General features: G+C 39.5%; 1 protein-coding gene across 1 annotated transcript in view; it reads left to right on the top strand.

Moving 5' to 3' along the window:
- Positions 1-286: 286 nt before the first annotated feature.
- Positions 287-21,907, top strand: part of IFT43 (intraflagellar transport 43) — a 70,924-nt gene continuing 49,303 nt past the window's right edge. Inside the window, exons 1-3 of the mRNA XM_081948122.1 lie at positions 287-418; positions 1,805-1,888; positions 8,419-8,486. Of these exons, the coding sequence (XP_081804248.1) occupies positions 377-418; positions 1,805-1,888; positions 8,419-8,486 (194 nt within the window). The 5' untranslated portion in view covers positions 287-376. The remainder of the gene's footprint in view (positions 419-1,804; positions 1,889-8,418; positions 8,487-21,907) is intronic.

Genomic DNA, 21,907 nt, shown 5'->3' with positions numbered 1-21,907 from the left:
TGTTTTGCTAGCACCTACGTAATTAAATACGTCCAGGGCGATAGCAAAGAATACTGTACGGTCAGCACCTTTCACTCCAATCCTCCAGCCAGAAGATGACCGCGGACCCTTTAAGCCAGAAGTCTTCAAATTTGGCAACTTTAAGAATTATGGACTTCAACTCCCAGAATTCTCCAACCAGCTGGCTGGAGCCAGTTGGCTGGAGAATTCTGGGAGTTGAAGTCCTTAAGTCTTAAAGTTGCCAAGTTTGAAGACTTCTGCATTAAGCGGAAGTCGTGGTTGCTATGGACGCTTAAAGGGCGGGTGTTTTTTTTTCTCCGGAAGTAAACGGCTCCTCGCTCCCAATCTGCCGCTCCGGGCACGTTGGGCCTGAGGGATGGAGGACGAATTGGAGCTGGATGAGGAGGTCTGCAAGGGGGTAAGGCGAGCGAGAGGACGTGGTTGCCATGGTGACGGACGGACATGTTTTCTTCCCCCCTGGCCGATTTTGCAGCCCGCCTTTTGCGTGATTTCCTTTGGCGGGCGAAGAATCTCCTTCCTCGGGCATTTAGCCGGACTTCGCGGCTGAGATCTTACCCTCCCTTCCTCGTCTTCCACAAACCCACCCCCAGCCCCCTCTCCAGGCCCCAGAGCAGCTCTCTCTCTCGATAGGCACGTAGCCAAGTTTGTGCCTCAGCTCCGTTGAAAAACTCAGATTTAGCTTTAAAGGCTTTAAACGGCAAACTTTGCAGCAGAGCCTCCCGGGCGAACGTTTTTTTTTTCTCGGAGGGTCACAGCAGAAACGCACTTCGATCATTGCTACAATTTGACATCCGCAAGAGGGGAAGCTCTGCCTCTTATTATGATTTTCTTTAAAGACGTTTCGCTTCTCATCCAAGAAACTTATTCAGCTCTAACAGGATGGTGGGGAAAAGAAGTTTCTTGGATGAGAAGCGAAACGTGTTCAAAGAAAACCCCGAAAGTCCCGTTGCCTCTTGAAAAAGCACCTTTGGGACAACCATGACCTGAATGACTGAGAATCTCCATAGACAATCATCCCTTAACTCTTCTAGGTGAAGCTTTTTGACTTTTCACCCCGTTATACATCAATTATTCTCAAAGGTGTTTCCTGAGTGATAGCTCCAAAAACCATTGCTGTGAAGCTTGTCCATCTTTCCCTCTTTAATGAACTCTCTGATAACGCATTAAGGCACATCAAAAGAAATGGTAGTTAACCTGATGGTTATGAATGGTCCCTATAAAATATTGTGAAAGAGGAAGGACAATGAAACAAACCAAAACTTCATCCCTGATTACTCTCACAATAAATTTAAGGGGCAAGGGAATTTATACACATGTTTTCTTTTTCAGAAGTAAACTATACTGTATCCAGTGGAACTTACCCTTTAGTATTTTGGGGACAGAAAACTTTGTTCAAAAGAATTGAATCTTTCAAATGTAACATAAAGAGTTTGTAAAATAAGTCAAACATAGCTCTCTAGTTGAATTTAATTTCTTCCACTTTCTTTTCCTTCCATGAGGAAAAGAAAGTTGCCTGTTTTTTCCTCCTTCCCATTCTGCAATGGCTTACTTTTCTCCTTTTTTTGACACTTTATTCATTTTTTTGAGAAAAAAGATTCTATTTTGTTCACTGCACATGCTTATTGTTGGATTCATTGTTTCGATGTAAAATCATTTTTTTACAAGTCATCATGCATGAATGGCTCCAGGCTAAAATAGTCATATTGATTATTTTTGCATTCAATTATTATGTGCAGTTCTGAGGCAGACCTTTTGAATAACTACCGTAATATTCTTCATGTAGGTAGTAAAGATGGGTAGACGTGCTCATCAAGATTTCTTCCCAGAAGAAAATCACCTTAGCCAGACGAACTCTCCGGCCGCACAGGTGGGTATAACTAAATGGAGCAACATTGTCTGGAGGGCTTGGATTTGACTTTCCTGATAAATGGATGCATGTTACTCAAGTAACAATGTAACGCTGCGCTTCCTGGACTGCAGAATTCCAGTTGACCATTGCAAAACAGAAAAAACAGAAGAATATTATACAGTAACTGCTATGTATTTATTTATCAAATTTCTACCCAGTCTATCTTACCTCAGTGAATTTGGGCAGTTTGCAGACGTCTGGCAGTTGTCTGTATTTTTGCAGCCCAGATACCCATAGTGAGATTTTCTAATTGTGAGACCTGCTGGTTGTAGAAAACTTGTCCTTCTGGAACATGCTGTCAAATATAGCTTTTCACTACATGTTATATTTTCATACATCTGTGACAGAGCTGGAAAAGCTGGTTTGTTAAATTCTGAGTGACCATTTACCAAGTAATCATTTACAACACAAGGTTCTGAAGTACTTAGTAAGTTGGTCATTGGTATAATTTTTATCAAATAGCATTACTTGACTCACCATTTTTCAGATTGGTTGCTGCATGTCATAATGTCCTCAAAGTTACTGCAAATTTGAATAGTAGACTGGAATATTTTCTTATGATTACCTCAGTTAAATGACAAATTATTCAATGTTTGTTTATATACAAAAATATATCAACATGTGTAAGGAATAGACAATTCTCTGACAGCATGGACATCTATAGAAGGACCTTTTCAGCAAATCTGAATGCATAAATTTGTAACAGTTCTCATGGATTCTCATATTGTCATGCCATAAAATGTGTAGGGCTTTAAGAATTAATACAACATCTTAGATTATGCTTGATAAGCAATTGATCAAAAGAGTAGATATTTCAGTATGGACATCTTGCAATCTCTTTTCTTTTAATAGTTAGTAGCCTAGGTGCTCTAATTTGCAACTTGGGGACACTTTTAAAGGATATTTCATGTACTGAGCATGTAATAGTTAGGATAGGGTATAATCTAGGCATAAATAACTGCTGTCAAATCTTGCCAGCCCAGGAAGTGTATTAGTTGTACTAATTATAATTGTTCGTTGTTTATTTTTCCTCATTCTACATATTATTGATAATAGACAATTTTCAAGAGCACTATTCTCATTATATTGATGACACATTAGTTCAAATGATATTCTCATACAATTTTATGCAGTATCAGCATGTATAACCGAGAGGTTCTAAGGATATAAAGTTCAAAAGCCTAACTATGGCATTAGAGAGAATCGTATACTTGTTGCCATGCAGTGTTTCTAGACCTTGGAATATGAACAAATGATCTCTTTAGACTGAAATTAGATAATGTTTGCCAAAAAAATTTTTTAGCCAGCTTCTTCTTGCTGTAAGAAGTCTGCTATGACTTGACATTTTTCATTTTCACATGTAATATTAAATTCTTATCATCATAATAATGGACTGAAGTGAGCAGTGAATTTTGGATTTTATCCTCCATGCTTCTCCTTTTCCTATGTGACTGAGAAGGAGGAATTCAAATGTTTTTTTCTTAATTGTGGTTTGTTTCAACCAAAGTGACAAAATGTTTTAATATTAATTATATATAAAACAAGCAAATTTAAAACCATAAAAACTCAAAGGAGAAAGACTCAGCAAACATATAAATAAATTATTGCAATATTTATTATATCATGCAAAACTGACACATTATTCTTGTAAGCAACATTGATGGGAACTGTCCACTTTCAGTAGTGCTACAGTTTCGTTGTTGTTCCACCTAGTTGTGGATTTTTACTTAATTCAGGGCATATGGTTAGATTAATCAAAGCATAGTATCATGTACTTCTGGGATATAAAACTCAATGTTGAAATGTGGAAAGACAATGTGCTTTGAATAACGCAGAAATATGGAGATCTATACAGATTTTCTATTTGAATACTCTTTTCAAAACATGTACTTTAAATGTATAAATATATTTTCCATCAAAGGAGAATCAGTATTGCCCATCCCATGGAAGTCTTTGTGGAATGGATCAGTGTTTCTTCTTTTGAAGCCATCCAGCTGCCTGTACAATAAGTGTTGGACTTCCAACTGTTCCCTTGGTATGTTGCCAGATTCTCCAATAGGAATCTGAAAAATGTAGCTGAACTCATGTTCCCTAATTAGGTCAGCTTTCTTAAAATGAGCTATAGCCTCATTCAGCCTGAAGCTCCCCAAGGTCTTTTATTTAGCCTGTAGAACCTTGAATAGCTGCCTAGTTATTTTTGGCCTGCTGGGGTTATCTCCTTATCCTCAATTACATTTTTCATCATTCTCCTCAAAATAACTTTTTAAGTATCTATATTTCCCAGTACTTTTCATTTTGGTCTTCACTGTTAGTACACTGATCATTGCTGAGTGTTGAGCACAAGCTCATGGGAAAGGTTACATAAAAATTCTAATTATACCATGTATTTCATTTTTAAAAATTCTTTCTAACCAGACCCCACCAAAAGATGAGGGAAATGGCTATTATTTGAATGCTGTTTTTCCTCACATTTGCTGTCCCTGCAACATTGAAAACTATTGAAATACACTGTACAGTACTGTGCCATGGATTATGTCTCCCTAAAAGAGTTTGGATATTTCTATATTAACAACATGGTCGTGGATATAAGGATAATAAAATATATTTTGCAGTTAGAGTTAAGGAAGACTCTAAGGAGACAAAGCAGGTACAAGAGATATTAAAAATTTAAACCTTTTTCAAATGTTTCAAGTAGGGGTTAGTTTTAAGAGGTTCTACGCTTATATTAAGCAAAAACACTTCTATGGCTAAATAGATAATTTAGACATAGTAACAATTTATAAATATTTCTATAGAAAGAACATACTTGGTAGTTAGGTTGCAAGATCCATATTGTTTCATAAACAAGGATTACTTCCATTGGAATAAATGTATTGTCATGATGCAATGTCAAAGAATTTTTATTTGGATGTAATACCTGAGACCTGTTTTGTTTCAGTGAAGGAATATACTGTACTTCCCTTACATCCAGTATTGTTAATTAATTAAATAAAAGGTCATCCGATTCCAATATGGCATGCAATATAAATTTTAAACGATAGAATATAAACAATACAAAACACAAATATTCTGATAAATAACATAATTCTAAAATACCTATTGTCATACAAATTTTCACAGATCAGTTGTCCATTAAGGAATCCTCTACTCACTTATAATCCAAGGAGAAAGCCAGGTTTTGAATGCTCATTTTAATAATAATTGTAATCTCTGAGGGGATATTTCAGGGGGCAGGTACTATGACAGGGAAGGCCCAATTCATGGTCCCATCAGATGGGACATTGAAAATGATTGAATACCTTTTGCAATGGAAATTCCTTTTGATCCTATCTTTCCTTCCAGTTATCACTGTACTGTATGTCTCCTTTTTGTCTCTGAACTTTGCAAAGATGTAGTCCATTAGGTATTCTTTACTTTTATCCTCCCATTTTTTTTCTTGACTAATCTATTTTTGTCCAATCTCAATTTTACTCTTTAACCCTTATAACTGCTCTTGCAAAGTTTATGCCAACATTTAAAGTCTTCTGCCTTCAACAGCCATGATACCATTTATTTCAAGCTCTCCTACTTTTTGTAAGTTAAAAATATTAATTAACTACTTTCTTTTTGTTAATGTTTTAATCTGCAGCTGAAATTTATATTTAAGTGAAAGTTATCTTGCTAAATTTAGTGGGATGTTTATTCTTAAGAAAAGCCTGCCCAGGAGTGCAATTCTTACTCCCACAGAGTTTGAATCTAGTACCCTTCTTTTCTTTATTTTTTGTTTATCCACACCGTATACACATTTTTATTTATGGTTGTGGGATACTTATTAAAGCCATCTTTCTATTCTAATAACTCATCAGTTCTGTTAACAACAAACCCTCCAAGCCACTCTATACTTAAAAGCTATATTTTATGTGATTTAGCAGTTTTGTTAAAATCAAGCATGGAGTAAGTTCTGCCAGTGTATATGGCACACATAATGAGAAAGTGAGGGAGGAGTCTAGAAAATGGCAGACGAACATGTTTCTTGGTCCATTCCTTTAGTGGAGGAATGGACCAAGAAGGTTAAGATCTTCAGCGATCCTCAAGCCACTCATGGCTAATGACTCTTTCCTTAAAACATGACTCTTTCCCTCAGCATGCCTAATATTTCTTTACAACACCCAAAGAGATTACAGACTCAAGAAGGAAACAATTGCCTCATTTGATTAGTTAGGATATTAGTTGTTTTTAACTAATATAGATATTGAATATTCCTAAAGGATCCATAACCGCTATTTAGCAACATGTCTCATTTAAATATCTTGCCTATAAAATATAGGAGAAAATTGAGAGTTTTGCTTTGAGGAAAGTTTCAAAATGGTATATACAGATACAGTATCAACTACTTACAGGTTAGGAAAAAGTTATTAGAGATATAATTTTTTAAAAAAGTGTAATAAATGACAGCTTGTACATATGTGTAGCTCAAATATGTTGCCTTAATGCATCTAATCAATGCTTGGGAATGCATCTAATCAATGTTTGGGAATTCAGTGTATTCTGTGACAAAAATATGTATGGGGTCTTTCTGTGTATGTAGTCTTTTACATCCATATGTGGTGAGTTTCCCTAAAGCATCCCAATTCAAAATGCTCCTTTTTTGGCACTATAGTCTCCTGGCTTTGGCATCTTAAGAATCTGGAGAAATAATTTAAAGATCAGTAAACTCCATTCACTGCAGCCCCTGAAGGTTTCACATTTTGTGACATAGTCATTCCAGACGACTGAGCTCTGTCGCTTGCGGATAAGCCCATATAAGGAAGCTATTTCCTGCTTTCTAAGCTCTGTTTGTCCTTCTGCCCTTCTGCGCCCCCTTTGCTGAAGAAATCTGGTATGTTGAAACTGCAGCACTTGGCTTGTCCCTTCTCCCTGTTTATTTTTGGAGAATGACTGTTTTTGCTCCTGTTAGGGAGTTATGCTGGGTCATGCCTCCTCCTTCCAGCAGGCAACAGCCTCCAATTTCAAATATTGTTTATTTCCCACACTTATAGTCTACCTAAAAATAAATTATCTCAATATGTATAGGAACGGCTGAGTTTCCCCTCACGATTAAATATTCGGGAGTGTTTTCCATTCTTTGTGACTTTTTAAATGACTGTCCATTTTTCTTGCTTTATTATCATTGAAGAAATTTACAAAAACACTAATCTACAAACATTGTTAGACTGCTTGATAGCCGGTTCAAACTGTATCACTTTAAACAGTAAGCATTATTGGGGATCACATCTTAAAAAATAAGAGCATTGTAGAATCCATAGAACTGTCTATATGAGCATCCTGATTTCAAAGTAGCCAACTAAAAGTCTGCAAGTGGGACATAATAATCAATGCATTTATACACCCAAGATGGCACTGAGACCTGGAGAATTCTTTCCATTCTTTCTTCAGGGTACTGTAGTACTATCAGCATATTCTCCCAACTTTATTTGGATAGCAGGTTTTCCCCATCCACAGTATTTCAGTTTCCTGAGACAAGTTTGTTGAATATTTAGAAGATATTCTTTTACAGTATGTTGTTTTTATAGTGACAAGACCTTAGTCCAAACACTCAGATGACTTTTATTAACTATTAAAATTGATATTAATAAACAGAAATTAAATGATACAAACCTGGCGTACTCCATTTGCAAAGGCTAGAACAATGGTCCGTATTTCAAGTAATGTCCTTGCAGGACATTACATTAGATTAGAATCACTGGACTTTTCTCAGCTAGCCCTCTACTTCAGACTAGGTAATGAAGAAAAATTCCACAGCTAGTAACATCAAAAGCCATCGATAAATCACAGGGAACAATCAGAGTTTTATGTTCTCTACCTTCCTTCTCCAATTCAACTTATCCTTTAATAGTTGCCCACTCCTGTATTACAGAAAGTGCAAAAAGATGTAATAGAAAAAGTGGGAATTAAAATGCATACATTGGGAAAAAAGTGCATGGAAGAAGTTAAGTTTTTTTTACGTTTTTAAATATTAGGTTAATATACAGTTAGAAAAACATGAACATGAATGAAATCATACTTGACAGATTTCCAATACATATAATAACACTCCATTGGTTAAATTGTAGCATTTAGACCTGCGCCCACAACCTTTAAGGCTTGGCACCCTGGCTGGGGGGGGGGGGGAAGCAGACTGCACGAGCAGCAGGCCAGCTTAGCTTGCCACTCGTGTGAGCACCAACCCGCTGCTTGTGTAGCCCAGTTACAAATAGGCTACGGCTTGGTAGTGTGTTGCGGCACAGGGGTTGGGGACGCCTGATTTAGACTGTAAACATATTTAAGTATAAGTATAATCTTTATTGTCATTGTATTTAAATACAACAAAATTGGTTATAACACTTGATTTGATTATAATTATTAGCTATTATAAAAGTCCTCTTCTTGGGTCATTAATGTAGAATACAAATGTTGACCAATAATAATTACTTATTTTCTTTTATATTGTTTTTTTTTTACACTTTAAGCGTCCATCATCTAAACCACAGATACGCGAAGGAGTGTGGTCTGGCTTTGTCGGTGTAAATGTGTCTAAGTAAGTACAATTTTGTTTAAATAAACTAAACATTCAAAATATGATGTTACTGTAATCTGGGCAACTTCCTAGAAAATGGCAATGGAAACCTTTTAAAGTATTATAATGTTGGCTCAGCCTTTTTGGTTTTATGCATTTTTTCTAGAAGAGCTTGAGGTCATGGGGTCTAAGTGGAAGAGAACACTATAACAGCAGAATTTATGTCAGCTGTTGGTTCTTTTAGGAGGTAGGTCTTCTGAGATACACTTCCATTTCTTTAGAAAGCTATCCCACACTATACTTTTCTTGAATGGAAAGAAAATAATGCAGTCCTTACAATTGTTGTAAGTTTATGATAGTGTGGTTGGACAGTGTAGAACTTTAGTGAATTAATACTCACTAAAATCCCACAACTGCTATCAACCTTAAGAGTTCTCCATCTAAAAACCTTGTAAAAGCAAATTTTTACAACCTTTCTGAATAATAAGGATGGATTTCATATATTGGGGCAATATTCCAAAGTGAGGGAGCTGGTACCAAGAAATCCATTCTTTAGTCTCAGTTAGTGGGTTCTCATCACTTCCCTTCTTGGCCGTCTCATATTGTGTGAACTGATGCCACCTAAAGGTGGTGGTTCTAATGCTAATAAAAACTAAGTAACAACCTGCCCCTTGAATTGGGTCCAGAATCCTATTGGAGATCAGTGTAGCTCAAACATTCCCAAACCTGAATCCCAACTGGAAGAAATCCAGATATCCGTGTCATCCAGAGTAATCAGTAATTGCTGCCCAGTAACTTCTCTAGCCTTTCCTAGAAAGGGAAGGTTGCCAGTTGGTTGATAGCTTGTTTCCCTGAAAATAAGACCTCCCCAGATAATAAGCTCAATCGGGTTTTTGAGCGCATGGGCTAAAATAAGCTCTCCCCTGAAAATAAGCCCTCCCCCAAAATATTGCAACACAACACAGCCATGAGGTTACCACGCTCACCGCTGCCTGCACCTTAAAAATAATAAAACTCCCCCAAAATAATGCCAAGCACTTATTTCGGGGGTCAAAAGAAAATAAGGCCCTGTTTTACTTTCGGGAAAACACAGTATTTATCTAAAATGGCTGAATTGACTGATAGAACAGGCCAGGAGGGGCATAGATTTAATCTACTGATGACTCAGTTCATCCTAAAAAGAAATCTATCTACATCTATTGATGCCATAAGGTCCAAAACAGTGCCAGATGATCTTATGAGGAAGAATCCAAGGTGATCACAAGACATTGTGTTTGTCATCTCACATGTCTCTGTCCCACTGGAGTCTAGCTATGAGGATATATGCATTTTTGTCTGCAAAGAGCCTGGCAAACTGCCCAGTGCATTATGGCATTTTCCACCAATTTCTGGAATGAGACTTAGAATCAGAATCTTTCATCATCTTTTGACATTTGGTTTATTGAAGTGCTGAAAAATCCATGTTTATAAAAGAAATGTTGAAGGAGAACTAACCATGAGTTAGTTCTCACCAGAAGCTTATATTCTCTCATCCAAAGATATTTTACTAATGGAATTCCAGATGCGGTGCTTGCTTTGTTAATGAAATTGAAAAGCCTTTTACGGGATCTTAGGACTATCTTGGAGGAATAAGTTGAAGTTGTCTAGCATCACTGATGTTTCATGAAACATTTTAGGAAGCACTACTATAGTGGGCATGATAGATCATGATATATCAAAAAGAAAGAATAACCCAAGATAAATATGAAAGGGATACAAACAAATAAGTACAGTGTGTTTGCACTCTCTATATACTTAGTATCTTCACTATTTTCATTATATTGCTCTATAACAAAACATATTGAACTCTGACTACATATATTTCAACTGCATGATTAGTTCTTCAACCAGTAGAGGGCACTCAAGTTCTGTTTTGAAAATTGTACAAAGTTATTTTATGACATCATTTACCTTTTGATAAATAGATTTACCGTAAATGGCTCCTTATATTAGCTCATGCATTACATTTATAAAACACAGGGGGAAAAAGCCTGTGCTTGCTGAAGAAATTACCAGTCATATGGCAAAGAGACACTTATTTTCATGTGTTAAAGAATTTAAATGAATGAAGGTTGGGAAGATGAGAGGGTAGAATGAGATAGGATGAGAGAATTGCCAATTTCTTCTTTCAAAAATTTAATACGTTCTGCTTCTATCAGGGATTTCTTTTATATTCTCTGTTTTGCATGTCTTTGTCTCTGTTTATAAAATTAACATGTAGCAACTTACATAATACTTGAACCAGACACTTGATTTGATCAGTGTTTCATATTTTCTGAACTGTTGTGAGTACACTTCTGTGCAATTTATTGGTTTGCCGTTTTCTAACTTTTTCCATCTAAGCCTGTCCTGTTGATGTTGAGCTTCAAGATTTATTTAAAGATGAAATGACGCGATCCGGTTTAAGCTGATTTGCTGAGCTGTGACATATGTATACTAATGCATGCTTTTATGTCTTGTGCAAATGTTAATATTGTTTATGCATTTAAATATCAGGATTGTGTTTAAGCCTTCCAATTATAATGTAGAGATAATCTGATTAGTCTATAAAACTATTATAAGAATAATAGTAAGATAAAATATGAGAAATGTAGTGAACATTTCATGAGATTATTTGCTGCTTTCAAAGATGTTTCAAGATTTGATATTGGTGGGAGATCACTTCCGGTCACCGGAGGCGACGGACGTTGCCGTCCACTGCTCGTCTCTCCGGTGGGCTCCTTTTGGGAGCACAGGGGGTCTTGGAGGGACCACCTGCCGTAGGGCAGCTTGCTGGAGCCCCCGGAAGCGGCGGCAGTCATCGGGGGGTCTCCAGTCTCACCTCAGGAGGCGGAGAGCGAGGGGGGGCGCATGGTGTAGCTGTCGGCTGCCTGCGCCTTCGCCGAATGGATTCTGGAAGGAAATAACCAATTAGAAATTGCAGTGAAGTGCTGGAGGTGAGAAGTTTGCTCTAATCTCTTTTAACACCATTTAATTGACGAGCAACAGCTTTTTGCAAGTTGTGGATTCAATCTTTTTGAAGTTGCAAGATTGGAGGGGTTTTTTTCTTTCACTCCCCTCGGTTAAAGCGGCATTTGGACTATTTCTTGATCTCGGAATGGAGTGAGAGAGTAAAACGTTGAATTACCCACTTGTACTAACTATGAGAAAAATTTACATCACAAATGCAAGAAGTGATTCCTGAGCTGTTTTAAAAGCCTTATGGAAACTTTCAATGCTTTGCTCCCTGGTTCCCTGTGAGAGGCAGAGCCAAGGTGGCTCACTTCCTTCTTCTTCTTCGCCCTAATAAATGAAACCAGCCGTTTGAAACTACCTTTGAAGGAATTTCTGGCTTTATATTAATATTACCTCCCGAAGGACTCCTGGAGCCCCTCCTGTTCTATGGTCTTTCTGGATTTGGATTATTTGATTTTCTTCTTCTGGCTTGGAACTGTGACTGAGGTTTAACATTCACTTCTGGGCTTGTTTGCCCCCTCGGTATCACCCAGCTGCGCATTCCACAGACGCCATTTCTTTTGTACTAAGTACTTACACTTATCCCTGAGCTTAACAAATGGGGCCCAGAAAACCACCGCTGGGGAAGGTAGCTTCGGCCCCCACTTCTTCTGCATCCAGCCCAACGACCCAACAGACAAAAACTTTATCATTTCTACAACAAGAAGTGGCTGGAGAGAGCATAAAAGATTTATCAGTTACCCAAATGTTTCAGGCTATTATGAAGGGACAGGAAGAACTGAAAAAAGAACTGACAAATTTTAAAGAGCAGCTCAGAAATACACAGCAGCAAACAACAGAAAATAAACAGAGGGTTGGTGTACTGGAGGAGGACGTGGTTGGGCTGAGGGAGGAAGTGAAGGCAATTCAGAAGGAGAATAGAGAACTGGAAAATTTCATGGTAAAGATGGAACTTGAAAGAATCTCCCTTTTTCTCAGATTCCAGAACCTACCCGAGGCAGAAGATGAAGACCTTAAGGATATTATGTGTACAATCTTAGCAGAATACATTAAGAGAGATAAAGAACAGTTGTGGTGGGATATGGACCTGGTTTATAGAATCAATTCAGAATATGCTAGAACACATAATGTTCCAAGGGAAGTCCACATTAAATTTCTTAGGAAGACCACGAGGGATGAGGTTTTGGGAGCCCAAAGGTGGGGGACCACTAAAATATAAAGATAAAGAAATTGCCATTCTTAAACAAATTCTGAAAAAAATAAGAGAAAAGAGGAGGAAGTATTCCTCCTTATCAAAGAAACTATATAATAAAGGGATTTGGTTTAGATGGTTATTGCCAGAAGGAATGTTGATTTTCTGGGAGGGAAATAGAATTAGAATCAATTCAATTGTGGAGGCAGAGGCCTTCATGAAAAAACACAGTTCCCTCCTAGAGGACGAAACTATAAGAGGTAGTGAAAAAGGTGATAATACACAAGATATGAGGGAGGGAGGGGCCGTGGCTCCGCCAGGAGACAGGGGGGAGGGAGCAATACCGAAAAGACTCAGGTCACAAAAATAAATGTATTTGAAATATTATTGTAATTGTTGATATATTAGAAAGTGGTAAAAGAGATGATTGAACATATGGTTGATACAATGTATAACAAGATGCTGTTTTTGCTTATCTTTTATCTTTTGCTTGCCTTTCTGTAAAGGTTATGAGACTTGGAGAGACTTCTACTTTCAGCACGATGTAGCTACCAAATTTTTTTTTTATATGTCCATCTACTCTTCCCTATAAATGTTCAAAAACCAATAAAATTCTTTAAAAAAAAAGATTTGATATTGGTGGATACTTCCCTTCCCTAACTAAAATCAATTGGGAGAAGATAGCTATGCCAACTAGCTCTAAATTGACATGGCTGAGGATTTATACTTAACACTGACCTAATCTTTCTTTTATAGCCTACTATTGAAGAGAATACCACCACTTAGAGATGTACATCTGCAGAATTCTGCATGAACTTAAATTCAGCCTAGAACACAGAAATCATGGCAGAGGAACTTGACCAAGTTCTACTAACTTGCATTAATTAGTGAATTTGGGAGTTATGTTGCGTTACTTAGCTTGGCAATAGAATATTTATGCTAACTATGACGCAGAAATGTAATATTTATGTGAAAGGCTCACAATTTTAGTTTACCTTAGTAGAACAATACTTTTAGGATCTTTGGCCTGCCACACTCTCTATTATTTTACTATGCTTTTTCATTAGTGGGGAATTGGGAGGGGGAATAGTAAGGAGTAGAATGTGTTGTCAAAATAAAAAAATTCCTTCCTAGAAGCCGAAGGTCATCCTTTGTCTCTACACTTATGAGCCTGACCGGAACTGGATCGGTGGAACTGCCAACATGGCAGTGGAAGATTGGACCATGTGATGGACTGGTGGGTGTGGGGGCAAGATCATGAACTTTCAACTGGGTGGGAAAACCCAGGAAGCTTTCAGATTCAGGTTTTCCACAGATGTGCCAACATGTCTCTCTTAATAAATTGGAACTTTGAGGAAAGCTCTGCCTTGGACTCTGATTTAATTTTGGATGATATTTGGAATGCTGACATTAATCTGCCCTCAAAATAAATCACCAGCAACCCCGGCATGGGGTGCTGGCGAGGGGTGCTGACTCCCAACCAGTGACGTGCGGTCACTAGAGGCAGGGGAGGCAGGGCCTCACCTCTCTTCATGGAATAATAGTATATAATATTATATACTATATATAATATTATATACATCCGTCCGGCCGCGCCCGGGAGACGCGGAGGGAGAAATGTTGTCGGCGCCTCCGGATGACGAACCAGTCGCTTGCTTTCGTCATCGGGAGGCCGACAACATTTCTGCCTCCACGTCTCCCGGGCGCCGAAGCAGTCCGGCGAGCGAGGGAGCGAGGCAGCGAGATCTTCGGTCACTCGTCCACCGGACTGCTTCCGCATCTCCCGGGCGCGGATGGACGAAGGGAGCCAGAATGGCGCCGAAGCAGTCCGGCGAGTGAGGCAGCGAGATCTTCGGTCACTCGTCCACCGGACTGTCTTGGCGCCATTCTGGCTCCCTTCGTCCATCCGCGCCCGGGAGATGCGGAAGCAGTCCGGTGGACGAGTGACCGAAGATCTCGCTGCCTCGCTCGCTCGCTCGCCGGACTGCTTCGGCGCCATTCTGGCTCCCTTCGTCCATCCGCGCCCGGGAGATGCGGAAGCAGTCCGGTGGACGAGTGACCGAAGATCTCGCTGCCTCGCTCGCTCGCTCGCCGGACTGCTTCGGCGCCATTCTGGCTCCCTTCGTCCATCCGCGCCCGGGAGACATGGAGGCAGAAATGTTATCGGCCTCCCGATGACGAAAGCAAGCGACTGGTTCGTCATCTGGAGGCGCCGACAACATTTCTCCCTCCGCGTCTCCCGGGCGCGGATGGACGAAGGGAGCCAGAATGGCGCCGAAGCAGTCCGGCGAGCGAGCGAGTGAGGCAGCAAGCGAGGCAGCGAGATCTTCGGTCACTCGTTCACCGGACTGCTTCCGCATCTCCCGGGTGCGGATGGACGAAGGTAGCCAGAATGGCGCCGAAGCAGTCCGGCGAGCGAGCGAGCGACGCAGCCTGATCTTCGGTTGCTTCCAGAGCCGGAGCGGGATGGAGCAGCCATCGCCTTGGAAGTGAGTCGCGCGGACGGAGCTTTGGGGCTGAGGAGAGAGGCAGGGACGGAGGGAGTGGGGGGAGAGGAGCCGCCCCCCTCAACCCCCAGGCAATGGGGAAAGCTTTCCCGAAATGGGGGGGGGTGTCGCGGGAAATAAAAAGGGCGCGCGCTGGGGGGGGACGAAGGAGGCTTTGGCGTGCCTTAGAGGCGGGCGGGCAAGCAACGAAAGGAGCAGTGAGGGCGGGCGGTGGCTGCAGGCCGCAAGGCTTGAGCGGGGTGAAAGGGACTGGTGCCGGTAGAGGAAGTAATGCTACGCCGCGGTCCCCTTAATGTTCACTCAGGAAGGCGGAGAACGAGACCACGTGGTCTGCACACGTGGTCTGCACACGTGGTCCCATTCCCCGCCTTCCTGATGACGTCACCAGCCTCCCCAGCCATAACCCTCACCGCACGTCACTGCTCCCAACACTGACCTGACCCAGTCAGCATAAAATATCAGCGAAGAATTAAGATAGAGCCTTGAGAAAAGAAGCTGATGATGAGTTGCTTCTCTGCAAAGTGCAAAGGAATTTGTGGAGGAGTAAAATTTGAAAAATTATAGTGTCTGGAAAGATGCAGCCGGAGGGGGCTGGAAAGGCTAATTCTACACATGGCTTGAGAGGACCGAAGCAATCACCCAGTAGCCAACAAGATGATTGGAGCCTCCCAGACCAACTTTTGTAGCCAAATGTGAATGAAAATTCCCCCCTCCTTCCCTAGCAAAGGCTGCAATGGACTGGAGTGTAGATGTTTACTCCTTCCATACAGCAACAAGTGAAATGACCCATTACCCTGATCTGAGTCGCAGACACACATGGGGAATTCAACCCAGCCAGCAGGAAGGGATTTGGACAGCATCTCTTACTAGTCAGCCATCGATGGTTGGGCTGCAGCCTGTGCATCAAGCACTACCAAATTGGGCTTTCTTCCCAGAGATGTCCGTGGCTGCCCGCTTGGCTACCAACATGGGGAATTCAACCCAACCAACAGAAAGGGGCTTGGGCCATATCTTCCCCTACCCAGCAAGTGATGTTTGGGCTGCAACCTGTGAATCAAGCAACCCCGGAATGGACTTTCTTCCCAGGTCATGGATGAGAGAGATGCCAGTGGGCACCTGCTCTCCCTCAGCAGATGGCACCATGTCAGATAACTGGGCAGTGGCCAACCCAGGGATTGACACCCCCCCCACCGAGTCCAATCTCACCTGCAATGCCCCAACAGGTTCTTACTCCACCTTCCGACAGAGAAATGTTCTCGACAATGGAAGAAGGGATGAATGAGGGAGAAGCTGCAGGATGGATAGTGAAACAACTGGGCATACGCACAAGACCTCTAGCCTGTCCCATTGGGGTTGAGCAAGTAGATGGAATGCTAATTCTACATGGGGCTCCCCTTGAGATGCACCCGGAGACTGCAACTGGTCCAGAATGCGGCCACGCGGGCAATCATGGGGAGAACGAGGTGGCCTGGCTTAACTAGAACTTTCTAACCTCCCTGGCAATTTTAATATTTTAATATTTTATATGTAAATTTTGGGGTTTTTAACTATTTTAATTGTTTTAATTTATTGTTATTTATTTGAACCTAGTGGCTTCCATTTGTATTTGACTGTCATGTACTAGGTACTCCCACGTAACACCTCTCCTGCGCGAGCTGCACTGGCTGCCTGTGGTTTTTCGGGTGCGTTTCAAGGTTTTGATCACCATCTTTAAAGCGCTCCATGGCACAGGACCTAGTTACTTGCGGGATCGCATCCTGCCACACACATCCCTGCGGCCAATTCGCTCTCACAGGGAGGGACTTCTCCTGGTGCCGTCCACTAGGCAATGCCAACGGGCGGTGCCAAGGAGTGGGCCTTCTCTGTGATGGGCCCAACCCTCTGGAATGACCTCCCCCCCGACATTAGAACCACCACCGACTTCCGCTCCTTCCGACAAAAATTGAAGACTCACCTGTTCCGACTGGCTGGCCTGGCATAATCATAACTGCTACCTCCTGGCAGACATATTTCTTAACTGGTATTTTAGGGGAATTGTTTTTTAAATTTATTTTATGGGATATTTTTAGGGGTTTTAAAACTATATTTATATACTTTACTCAGCTGTACAGTTCTTTTTAATCTTCTTTTTAACCTCCTTCGTATCTATCTACCTATTTAACAATTTTAACTGTTCAATTATTTAGTTATTTATATGATGTATTTCTTGTATGGACTGTACACCACCCCGAGTCCCTTTCGGGAGAGGGGGCGGTCTATAAGCGCTCAGTAAATAAATAAAATAAATAAAATAATAAAATAAAATATGGATGTCACCTCCTCCATGCCACACTTGTATTTTGATTTAATTGTACGTCGCCCCGAGTCCCTTTGCGGAGAGGGGGCGACTGATAAATCGAAATAAATAAATAAAATAAATAAATAATTGGGGGGGTGAGTGGCCACGTTAATGACCGAACTGGTAAAGTTACTAGTAAGCCGCCACTATGAGCTTCTCAGATTCGTTGTGGTTCCAAAGAAGGCCAGAATTAATTATCTTGGTGCTTGCATGGCTTGACAAGTGGATGCCTACGATAAAGTGGGAAGACGGCGGTAGGAAATTGATGATCGCATTTAGGCCGGTAGAGCCAAAGGGCCACCCAGGGACGATTGAACCCAAGAGCCCAAAGTCTGCAGCACCTGCAGCAGAGACAAAATCCCTAGGTATCCAACAAGTACCAAAAACCTTGTTGGCAGATGTTTTGTCAAGAAAGCTGCAGTATGACAGTGAGAAGGGAGAAGTTGTTCACCCCATCCTTTTTTCCTCCCACCAAAAGGTAGCCCAGGTTGCCACCTGAAGAACAAGAAAAAGGGTTTAAAGGGGAAAAGGGTGAAGCAGGGAAAAAGCAAAATTAGGGGGTTCAAATGGGAAAGAAGCTATAGAAGAACTAAGTTCCGACTTTCTTTGGTATAGATACTAACATAAAATGTAATAACCCTTTAAACTAGAGCAAACCATAGTGCACAATACTTCTATAGTTATAAACCGTTCTAGTCATCAAATCCCAAGATTAAGATTTCATTTCTTTCAGTTTGAAACAGAAAAATCCAAAAGTGGTTTCCACGTAACCTAAAACAGTCAAATTTATCATATCGACCAACTCCATTAACTTCACCATCCATTTTTTCTTTGTGGATATTTGAAAGTTTTTCAATCTCTGCATGTAAATAAGTTTTGTTGCTTTATCATATATAAAAACAGTTTCAAGTTGTTTATCCATCAAACTTAGAATTCAGTCTAGAACTTAGTTTCAATTGTACATGCAATTCAGTGGTGGGTTTCAAAACTTTTTTAGAACCTCTTCTGTAGGTGTGGCCTGCTTTGTGGGAGTGGCTTGCTGGCCATGTGACCGGGTAGGAGTGGCTTGCCGGCTATGTGACTGGGTGGGAGTGGCTTGGCAGTCATGTGACTGGTTGGGTGTGGCCAACTTGTAAAATGTGGTGAAACTCACTTAATGATGCTCTTGTTTAGCAACCAAAATGTTGGCTCAGAAACTCTGGCATTTGAAGCATGCAAGTCTTAAAGCTGTCAAGTTACAAGACCCTTGCACCCCTAACCCTTTAGAAAAAAAACCCCAGGGGTGTTCAAAGTTGACAGCTTTAAGACTTGTTGACTTCAACTCCCAGAATTCCTCCTCTCGCTCTTCATCTTGATGATGTGCGTACGGGGGGGGGGGGGGGGAAAGGAAGCTGGAACCGGTTCTAAACAGCACTATAGATTTGTGGAACCTCTTCTATAGAAGAGGTTAGAACTGGCAGGAACCCACTCCTGATGCAATTTGAGAATTCTCTGAATTAAAATACGTATCTGATCCCACTATTTCTTAGCTTCCTTTCCTGTCCACCAAAGATGAGAAAACATACCTTTAAATTGCTTACATTCCCAACATATATTTGGCATCCTTATACATCTTTGATGACCTGTCTATTATTAAATACCAATGATACATCATCTTGTAAAGGTTATCCTTCATATTATAATTCAGTGTAACTGTCAATCCTTTACTCCATATATTTCCCATTGATCAAGCATTATGTTGTATCCCAGATTTTTTGCCCATTTAATTCTAACACTTTTTAAAAATTCATTTCTAATAATAGTTCATACCTCGGCAATAATATGTTCTTCACTAGCACATAAATCCAATTCAAAATCAAAATTTTATCAAATTCATTGATAAAAGCAAATATTTTTTTGTCCATTTTAAATCTTTCTGTCAACTGGGCATAAGCATAATATTGACAAATGTGACCTTCCCTTTCCAATTCTTCACTAGTTTTTAATTTAGCCTCTCCTTCAGAGAAAGTCAATAAATGTGCAAAGGTCAACCAAATTTGTGTAGTTATCATTTCTGTTTTTTAAAAATTCTGGCGGGGTTTACCATCAAGGAATTTTAGGATATCTTGCTTTATATCTATTCTAAATTCTCATTATGGCACTCCTAACAAAATATTTTTTGAAAATCTATGTTAACCTTGACTTTGTCATACCATAAATAACAGTGCCACTCAAACCTCAGATCATGTCCTTCCAACTTTAATAATCTCCTATTCTTCAGAGACACCCAATCTTTCATTATACCAAACAACAAGGATCAAACTATGATTTTAAATCTGGTAGACCTAATTCACTGTCTTTTTGGCATCTTGCAGCAATATATATTAAATTCTTGGGGTTTTGCCCTGCCATACAGACTTAGAAATATCTTTTTCCATTGTTTGAATGGTGCACGAATAGTCAAGACTGAAATTGTCTTCAATAAAAATAAGCCATTCATCTTAATCACTAAATTCTACCTAACAATGACATTTGTACTTTTCCCCACCTCAATAAATCCTTTTTAACATCCTTCCATACCTTGAAATAGTTATTGTAAAGTGACATATAATTCATATTGGTCAATGTAACCCCTAAATATTTGCTTTCTCAATTTAAAGCCATTCCTTTTCATCAGACTCTCTTGGGCTTTACACTCATACATTTAAACAAGATCTTTGTTTTTTGTTTATTTATTATAAATCTGCCTAATACATCAAAATTCTTCAGTGTCTTCATGAAAAGTTCAATACCTTGCTGAGGTTCTGGCAAAAAAAGCAACAACACCTAAATTGTCAACAAAGCCTTTAATTAGTAAGTCTTGTTTTAAATTTCCAAGCCTGTTATTTTCTCATACTGTATTTCTATTCAAAATTTATAGAACTAAAATAAAAAGCAAAAATGGCAGAGGTTATCTTTGTCTTGACCCCTTCTGGATTTCACATGATTTCGTTAAGTCACCATTAACAATAATGTGTTTTTTAGGTTGTATACATCTGATTTCTTGAATAATTTCCCCCCAAATCCATATTTTTCAAAACTTTAAACATCAAAGACCAGTTCAAATTGTCCAAAGCCTTCTGTGCATCAAGAAAGATAAATGTAACCTTCTTTTCATTGTGTTGTTGAAATACTCCATCACAATCAATATAGTTCTTTGCTTTTTAAATTGTTTTTAGGTAATGATCAACATTGATAATCCTGAATAAAGTCCTGTAAAATTTCTTTAATCAGCCAATATTGTTGTAAATATTTTGTAATCATTATTCAACAGTGAAATTAGTCTATACTTCTTGGTTGAAGTCAAATCTTGTCCTTCCTTTGGAAGTAAGAAAATATTAGATTCCAGGATTCTAGCATAGCAGATTTTTTTCAAAATAGAATACACATTTTAAGTGGTAACCACATTTTAAGTGATTATGAAAATTGATATTCACAACACTTGTAAATCAAATTTAGGTGATATTCAATAAATTCACAAATTACACAATGGTTACGGGTCTGATCAATTCACAAGACTAATTATATGAGATTGCAGTATACTTTGGACAGGTTTGAAGATTGGGATGAGAGGAACAAGATGCCCTTTAACAGGGAGAAATATAAGGTTTTGCATTTAAAGAGAAAAAATAGGATACACCAGATGGGAAAATAATGGCTTGGAAATACCATAACTGAAGATGACTTGGTATAACCATTGGCAAAATGAACATGAGTCAGTCGTCTGAGACAACTACTAGATGTTCTACCCTGCATTAGAAGAAGATCATATAAAAAAGTACATGAACACTCTAGTCTCCATTGGTGAGACCACACATGGAATACTATGTACAATTCTATTCACATTTTCAGAAGGATGGTGACATATTAGAGATGGTTCAGAGAAAATCAGAAGATGATAAAATAAAGATGATGATAAAATCAATGAACTTGAAGACATACTCCATGAAAATAGGCTGAAGGAATTAGGAATGCTTCGTCCGAAGAACAGAAAACCTGAGGTAGCATCATGATCAAAACATGATGTTCAGATACATCATGTATGTAGAAAGCTATAGGGAAAAGAACTACTTTTCATGGCCATAGAAATTAGAACCAGAAATAAGTTGCCACTACTTATATTTTTTAAAAACTAAGAAAACAATTATTATTTTACTATTATAAGATGTATACAATAATCTACCTATATTAATTGTAGGTTCTTCATGTTTAGAGATTTTTAGGAAGAGGCTGGACAACCAGGTTACATGGATGGTTTAATTGATTTTCCTGCACATTTCAGCTGATTTGACTAGATGATCCTGTTGGTACTTCAACTCTACAGATTTATAGTTCTATTGGATATGGACGAGCAGCACTAGACAGCTTTCTTTTTGGAATGCCTTAATTTGGA

This window comes from Natrix helvetica, assembly GCF_964273705.1.
Source record: "Natrix helvetica genome assembly, chromosome: 1".
Classification (NCBI taxonomy): domain Eukaryota; kingdom Metazoa; phylum Chordata; class Lepidosauria; order Squamata; family Natricidae; genus Natrix; species Natrix helvetica.
This window is presented reverse-complemented; position numbering and strand designations above follow the sequence as displayed.